This window comes from Salvia hispanica, chromosome 4 (genome assembly GCF_023119035.1).
Source record: "Salvia hispanica cultivar TCC Black 2014 chromosome 4, UniMelb_Shisp_WGS_1.0, whole genome shotgun sequence".
NCBI classification, from domain to species: Eukaryota; Viridiplantae; Streptophyta; class Magnoliopsida; order Lamiales; family Lamiaceae; genus Salvia; species Salvia hispanica.
Window position 1 is genome coordinate 45,905,154 of NC_062968.1, and position 8,584 is coordinate 45,913,737.

Here is an 8,584-nt window from a genome sequence, read left to right on the forward strand (position 1 = left end):
ATAAGTGTTCTCATGTAGTATTACATACTCGAAGTTGCATCAATAAAGTCCTCTGTCCTCATATAAAAAAATTTCGTTTCAAACTCGTGATTTAGTGCGTTGTAGTGGTTGTGAGTTTTGTTTTTGCGTGTGTACTTTGGTGCAATGTATCTATCACTTCACCTGACTGAACTATCTTGTTGTAGAAGAAAAGGTATACTAATGAAAATATTGTTCTATTTTTTTATTAAATTATTGTTGTAGTGTTGAGAGTCCAGAATTCCAATACATCGTTTAGCAGTTAAAAATTTTCATTTACAAGATTTACTCAATCTTGGGCTAAGAAATGTCTTGTTAGGAGTATTGATTTGATCATTCTATGTGACTCAAAACTTAATCCTTTTGGAACAAGCATAAATGTAAAGATTTAAGACAGTGATTGAAGCAAACAAGAAAGAATCGAGTTTGACAGAATACAAGCACTCCCTCAATACCAGACACCCTTTCTGTCTCAGAGGCTACACAAACTTATTAGAGATAGGAATCTAACAAGAAACCTAGGTCTCTGATTTGATGTAGAAACGGAGGGCAACGGCCAAGCCCAAGATGACCAAAGGGACTAAGAATTGGAGGAGTTTGACGATGAACTCTGATGTCTTGTCCTGGTTGTAATGAGGCTGCTTGGGAGGGGTGTAAGTCTTCTTGGAGGGGATGGTGGATGCGTCAATCTCACCAACGAGAAAGTCTTCCATCATCGTCTTCGCGCTGGCGCTGTGCCCGACATCCTCAAAATCATCCGTTGCATCCTTTCCTGCATCCACAGACAACACACTATGTTAAGCAGGAAAGAACTACTACAACTTCACTAACAAGGTGTGTGGGGGGTCTCGCAAGTACCTGTCGAAGATATTATAACTTCATCCCCACCAGGGTGATCTTCCAAGAACTTGGTCACGTCATAAACCTGACGATTGTTTGGGGACTTGAGACTATCAAATGTATAATACCACCTACTATGCAATTGTATTAAGCATATATACATACATATCTTGCATGATGATTTTTGGTTTAACTCATTTTTTACTGTTTATATCTCAGATCACAGGGGTTGGGTTAGAATCACAATAGTTGGAAAAGCATCAAACTGAGAAACAAAGAAGTGAAATGCTTCCATATATGAAGCAAAACAAGATTCTACTCTGGTTTAGGGCATAGAATTTAATGAGAATCTTGCATCTGTCACATTCAATTTATCCAAAAATTGGGCATTCAAACATGAGATTTACTTCCACACAACGCTAGAAGCTTGAGATTGTACTAAAAGAATCTCAAACTGAAAGAACTTAATAAGAATTCCACCTCTTTAGAATGAACTCATGAAGCAGAAAAACATGCCAAGCACACCACAAGTCCAAGTTACCAACAGTTAAAAAAAGCTAAACAAGAAAAAACAAATCCATATCCCAAACTCGAAACCCAATTCAAGAATCGATCAAGATTGAATCTTTGACAAATCCACTCATCAAATACACAAAATCAAGTCGATACAAAAAAGGGGGGGTTTTGTACCTTTCCACCAATGACAAGCCAGCAATCCTTGCTGTTGTTGTGCTCAGAAACCTCAGCAAGAGTGAATACCTTAGCCATTGAAAGAAAGGGATCGATCGAGATTTCAAAAGGAACAGAAGAAATGCTCTCTCTTGAAGAGTGTGGTGATGGTAGTAGGTAGGTGGGAGATGGGAGGGTCCAGGTATGGCAAGGTAGATTTAAGATAGTAATGTGAGGTTGGTGAGATGGGCTGTCCAACTCAACCGTCAGATTTTCAACCAACCAAACCAACCCACTCTTTAGACCAAACGGTATATTTCAGTACTTCTTCTATTTTTCTTATTAGTTTATCTCATAAATTTTAAAAAAATTCTCATATTAATATAAACATATTATTTTCTCTTTAATCTAATAGTTAAAACAGCATTTGTTTTTAAACCTCATGTCACTCTTTAAGTATGGCTCGTGGCTCTTTTTGATTATTCAATTCGTAATTTAGGAAGAATTGGACGGATCTACCATTACTTCTATTCAATTCGATACTTTCAATAAAAAATTAAATTTTAAAGAAATAAGGACCATATGTAAGAAAATTAAGAGGGCAGTAATTGTACATGCATGATAGAAGAGGATATATAGCTCATCCTTTGTTATACATTACTCCCTATCTTGTATATCAACTTTTATCATTTTAGTACGTCCTCTGTTAAGAGTTTAATTACACTTTTTATTATAAATAATAATTAATCTTATACTCTATTAACTTATCTCACTTAATTATATTATAAAATTATATTTAAAAGTTAAAATTTATATTCTACAACTTTTTCATAATATTTTTTTAAATTTCTTAACACTCTTGTCCAAAAAAAGTGGGCACTCATATTATATCCAAATCGGTGAGAATCACCTACACCAAATTCTCCAACATTTTCTGCTCCACCCCTACTAGAGATGTCAAGTGGGCCGGGCTGGCCCAGTCCAGCCCAGGCCCATGTCTGAGGTGGGCTGAGCTTTTTCTAATTTTGCTAAGCCCGCCTGCCCAAGCCCATGTGGCTGGGCCAGGCCGGGCCGGGCTGGATGGACTTTGTTTGAATTTTTTGTTTAAGTATTTTAAAGATATTCTAAATGTATTATATGCAAAAATAAAACTTATAACTTGTATTTGTATATCACATTAACTAAATCTAAATCTAATAATGTGTTTAAGTTCATTTATTGACTTTGTGTCAATAATATTTTTCTCATGTTCTTTATTCTATTTAAAAGTAAGTGTATAACTAAAGTAATAATCAATATTGTTAGTTTTGTTTTGTTAGTAGATGATGATATATGGGTTGATGTTGTATTTTTAAAGCTACAAGTATATGAACTAATTAACAAATTTAAAGAATTCTATAATTATCATCACATATCAAGGTTTGATTACATAATATTTTTAAAGTTAAACTTCATAATCATCTCTTTACATCTTTGATAAAAAAAATCATCAAAAAAATAGATATAATCAAGATTGAATGTTTCATTCTTGATTTAGATGAAAACTTATGTTGATATTAAACTATTACTGTTCGAGTCCATTCAGAGACATCCAAAATATTAGAATGATATAGACAAAATTAACATGTCTCGTGCACAAGATGACATGCATAAATAGAGAACTATACTATTATCAGTGATTAATCACCTAATTATATTAAAAAAAACACTAATTATAGAAGGTGGGTCTCTTATGGGCCCGGGCCTGGGCTGGGCTTCGGATGGTCTTAGGCCTGGGCCGGGCATGGGTTTACAAAATGGCCCAATTGGAGCCCATCTCAACTGATGAGCCCAGACCAGGCCCGCTTCATCTCACTAGTGGGCCGGGCCTAGGCCGAGCACGGTCGGGCCAGCCCGGCCCAGTTGACAACTCTAACCCCTGCACCAAAGCCTACCTCCGACAAACGTGTGTCTAAGAAAAAATAGTAATTAAAAGCTTTGATTAAGTATCTTAGGCAAAATTTTATGAATACTCTATGCTAACAATAAACTTTGGGATTAAATTAATTAGAGGGAACATCTTTTTTGGTCCACGAACTTTGTCAACTTATCATTTTAGGTCTGTGAACTTTGAAAATATCATTTGAGGTCCGTCAACTATGAGTTAATATCATTCGACTTATTTTTTTACTATTTCCATGTTTTTATGGACGAAAATACCCTCAATATATTTTTTACGAAATTTCTAAATATAATTTGGCCTTCAATATTATCACTTAATTTTGTGACATGCAAGAAAAGTTCCTTCTACTTTTTATAATTAAAGAATTTTAAAATATTTTTGAGGTATGGATACTCGTAAAATATCAAGGTCACGGTCAATAGACGATACTTGAATATTGATATATTATTTAAAAATAATATTTATCAATATATCAATATTCAAGTATCATCTATTTATTGTGACATTAATTTTTACGAGTATCCATATCTTAAAAATATTTTAAAATTTTTTAATTATAAAAAGTTGAAGAAGGAACTTTTCTTGCATGTCACAAAATTAAGTGATAATATTGAAGATTAAATTATATTTAGAAAATTCATCTAAAATATATAGTAAAGATATTTATAAAAAATATGAGTATGTGATAAGTTTATTAAAAATATATACCCTTCAAGGTATTGAGGGTATTTTTGTCCAAAAAAACTTGGAGATAGTTAAAAAGTACTTCGAATGATATTAACTCATAGTTGACGGATTTAAAATGATATTTTCAAAGTTCACGGACCTAAAATGATACTTTGACAAAGTTCGTGGAAAAAAAAAGAGGTTCCCACAATTAATTAAGAGCTCTGATTATGTCTCTTAGTTTACATTTCATAAATACTCTATGCTAACAATAAACTTTGGGATTAAAGTTATTAAGAGCTCTGATTAAGTATCTTAGGCAAAATACTCTATGCTCCACGTATAACAATAAACTTTGGGATTAGTATTTATTATTAAATTTATGTTATTTTACCCTTATAGAAAACGTGCATCTTTTTTCTAAGTAAGGAATGTGAGTGTCTTAATGAGATTTGTTAAATTAAGTGCCTATCATTTAATTACATTTCAAAAAAAAAAATCTTTATTATTAAAATTCATCTAAAATATATTGTCAAGTTCTCTCACCTCTTCTCTAATTATATGTCTATAAATAAATTCTCATTTTCTTCTTCTCCAATTATAATTCTCCATTAACAAATTATCTCTTCCCCAATTTGCCCAATTCTAACTTTCTATGACAATAAAAATTTATTTACATCATTTTATCACATAAAGATTACAAATACACATTTGATTAATTCCCTTTGTTTTGTCCTTTTTCGAATTAAATTTTTTTATGTGGATTATCCATTCCCTCGGTGGCTTTCAAAAAATATTTTTTTGAAAATTGTGCAATGCACGGGGATTGTACTAGTTTATCTCAACAAAAAAAATTCAACATGATATCTACACTTATTTCTATAATAAGATATATATCAAATTTAATTTTTTAATGGATCACTTTAGTCTGACAAACGAAAGTAGCCACACACGTTAAATTAGTAATTACCGTGGAAGCTCAAATGTCATTATTGTAAAACAGGTAATGGGCTTGTTAGGTCTTCCCATGACCGAAAATATTTGAGCCCATAATTAAAACAGGTAGAAAGCCTTCTAGTGCAAAAACTATTCGATTTAAATTTATTAGTATAGTACTATATAGAAGTATATGGTTGTCATGTTGAATTGAAATAGTATAGTGGAGTCTTTCTTTTTTAACAACTTGACCAAATAAATATATATATTTCTTATATATATTTGCGTTAAAATTTTGAATTATATGTCTTCCACTACAACATGAATTAGATAATTAGGCTCATATGTGTCAAAACATTAGCAAAATTATTAAATTTATCTAGTAATAGGGTCGGGTCAAATTTGGCTCAAGCAATCATGCATCGTACCGGGCTTTGAATATTGCCTTCGATTGTTATGAAGGTTATAAACTGTGATAAACTGAGGAGTGTTGTATTGCTAACTCAACACTTCATTGCTAACTATAATTAAATAATAGTCACTAGATATTCAAATTAAGGCTCTAGATCATTAACCTCGAAATGTCAATACGATCAATAAAAAACGTCAATAAGGCCATAGGATTAATTTCAAAAAATATCAATATGGGTATTAATGTCAATTAACTACAAAACTAGTTATAACTGACTTTTAAAAGAAATTCCAAAACTTTAAATTCATATAACATATATAAAATTAAAGATAATTTTATAAGGATTCCAACGATATCCTACATGTATATGTTCCGACGTCAAAAGTTGAAAAAAAAATTGAAATTTTTTAATTTTTTCGTATAGCAGAAAATGTCAACCTACTATATAAAATATGTCAATATAATACATATAGAATGTCAATATAAGCCATGAGTTACATTCTTAAAGCATTATGTTGACATTCTCAAAGTATTGTGTTGATATTTTCGAAACACTATATTGACATTTTCATCCAAAACCCTAATTTGGAGTGTTTTTATCTTTTTTGATTTAATTAATAAAAACAAAAATTACACGTAGCAAATTGTAGACCACACGTTTTCTAAAATCCTATGACTTTAAATTAATTATAGTTAGCAATTAAATGATTAGTTAGCAATTGATCTAATATCATAATTTTGAATATTGTTGATATATTTTAGATTGATTTATGAGTAGCAGTTACCTACAAAAATACCTGCAACTATTTGTTTTACGTTGAATAAAGGAAAAGAAAGTCCAAGACTAATTGTCCGCAGAAGCTTTTGCCTTGTTTCGAGGCGCATGTTTTGGGTAATTAGGGAGTAAATTCACAATCCAAGTTCCAAATTGATTTGTAAAATTATAGTATCTCGTAATTAAATACTCCATCCGTTTTTTATTAAGAGTCACACTTTGACCGGATACAAGTTTTAAGAAATGTAAAAAAAAATTGGTTGAAAAAATTAGTGGAATGTGGGACCCATTTTTTTATATTTATTTTATAATAAAATGTGAGTGAAATTGAGTTAGTGGAATGTGAGACCTACTTACTATTTTTGGTAAAGATAAAGTGTGACTCTTAATTGAGGACGGACCGAAATAGAAAAGTGTGACATTTAATCGGGGATGGAGGAAGTAACATTGCCCAAGGTTTTCGGTTCCGGCGGTTAACCGCGGAACCGTAACCGCCGGTTCCGAACCGGAACCGTGACTTTTTTCTTGAACCGGAACCGCCATATTTTGAACCGCCGGCCGGTTCCGGTTCCAAATTTTACGAACCGAAACCGTGCCGGAACTGCCGGTTCCGGATGGTTACAAACCGGAACCGTGAAAAACAGTCGGAAAACTTTGAAACCGAGCCGGAACCGCGAAAAACCGCCGGAAACCGACGGTTCGGAACCGTGAAAAATCATAAAAAAATCACCGGAAAACCGACGGTTAGGACCGGAACCGGAACCGCCGGTTTCGAACCGGAACCGCCGGTTTCGAACCGAAACCGAAACCGTCAAATAGCCTCACGGTTTGGTTCCGGTTTCACATTTCCCGAAACCGGAACCGACGGTTTCGAACTGCAACCGCCGATTTACGAACCGTGGGCATGTCCGAGGAAGTATGTAATATGTTTGATTCTTAAAATTGAATTTCATGATTCAAATCTAGATGAATAATTATGTGATAATTAGCAATAGTCAACCCTATCTAACTAAAATAATCTAACTTAATCCTAGATTATATTTTGATACTATATTATCTAAGACCACCTGTGTATATAAAATAATAATCCAAATGTGAGGATAATTTGTAGTAAAAAAGAACATTTTAGTAGTAGATGTAATGCAAAATTGATTAAATAAAAAATAATAAAAAAATGTTTAAAGTATTGTTAGTTAGAAATGAGATTTATATCCTTTAAATAGAGAACCTTATGATAAATAGATAGACATTAAATTTGATTGACGATTCAAAATGAAAAAAATGACTATTTTTAATAAATGACTATTTTTAATGGACAGAGATAATAGCAATAATCAGTGTATATATATATATATAGGGTCTTGTTAGGTTGAGATTATTTAGCTAAATTGAGAAATGAGATGTAATATGGGCTACTCATCCAGAATATTTGTGAAATGTCAACAACATGTAGTTTATGTCAACAGAGGGGCATAATTCTAATTTTATTAATTTTTTTTATTTTTTAATTTTTTTTTAAGTTTTTTTAATTTTTTTTTAATTTTTTTTATTATTTTTTTTTAATTTTTTTTCAACTATATATACAATTCATGTCAACTACACATCAAATGTCAACAACTTTATTCAATAAATACTATTTGACATGAATTGTACATGTAGTTGACATTATATTGTGTAGTTAACATGAATTGTACACATAGTTGATATGAATTGTACACATAGTTGACATTATATGTGTGTAGTTGACATGAATTGTGTGTGTGGTTGACATGGATTGTACACATAGTTGACATTATATGTGTGTAGTTGACATAAATTGTATATGTAGTTGAAAAATAAAATTTTTTAAAAATAAAAAAATAAAAAAAAACGTAAAATTTTTTTTAAAAAAATTTAAAAAAATTAAAAAATAATTAAAAAATAATTTAATTTTTTTTTAAAAAAAATTAATAAAAAATTAAAATTAAAAATTTAAAAAAATATTTATTGAATAAAATTACTATGATATTACCATTCTGCCCTTTCATAATTAATTAATCTAAAGATATTTTCCATGTGGAAAAATCTGGACTACTCATTTAATAAAAATGAGTGGCTGATATTACATCTCATTTCTCAATTAGCCTAAATAATCTCAATTGATCATGATCCTATAATGAGATGTAATATCAGCCACTCATTTTTATTAAATGAGTGGTCCAGATTTTGCCACACAATAAATATTATTAGATTAATTTAATATGAAAGGGTAAAACTGTCTTTTCGCGTTTTAATTTAGGGTTCTTCATCATATTTCATCTTTCGATCGGCGATTCTGGTGAGATTT

General features: G+C 31.1%; 1 protein-coding gene across 1 annotated transcript; it reads right to left on the reverse strand.

Moving 5' to 3' along the window:
• Nucleotides 1–399: 399 nt before the first annotated feature.
• On the reverse strand, nucleotides 400–1,741 carry LOC125218868 (cytochrome b5-like). Its single transcript, XM_048120648.1, has 3 exons — nucleotides 1,549–1,741; nucleotides 877–943; nucleotides 400–790 (listed from the first exon to the last, which is right to left on the reverse strand). Exons 1-3 carry the CDS (start codon nucleotides 1,624–1,626, stop codon nucleotides 537–539), a joined length of 399 nt encoding a protein of 132 aa, XP_047976605.1. The 5' UTR covers nucleotides 1,627–1,741; the 3' UTR covers nucleotides 400–536.
• Between the last annotated feature and the right edge of the window lie 6,843 nt (nucleotides 1,742–8,584).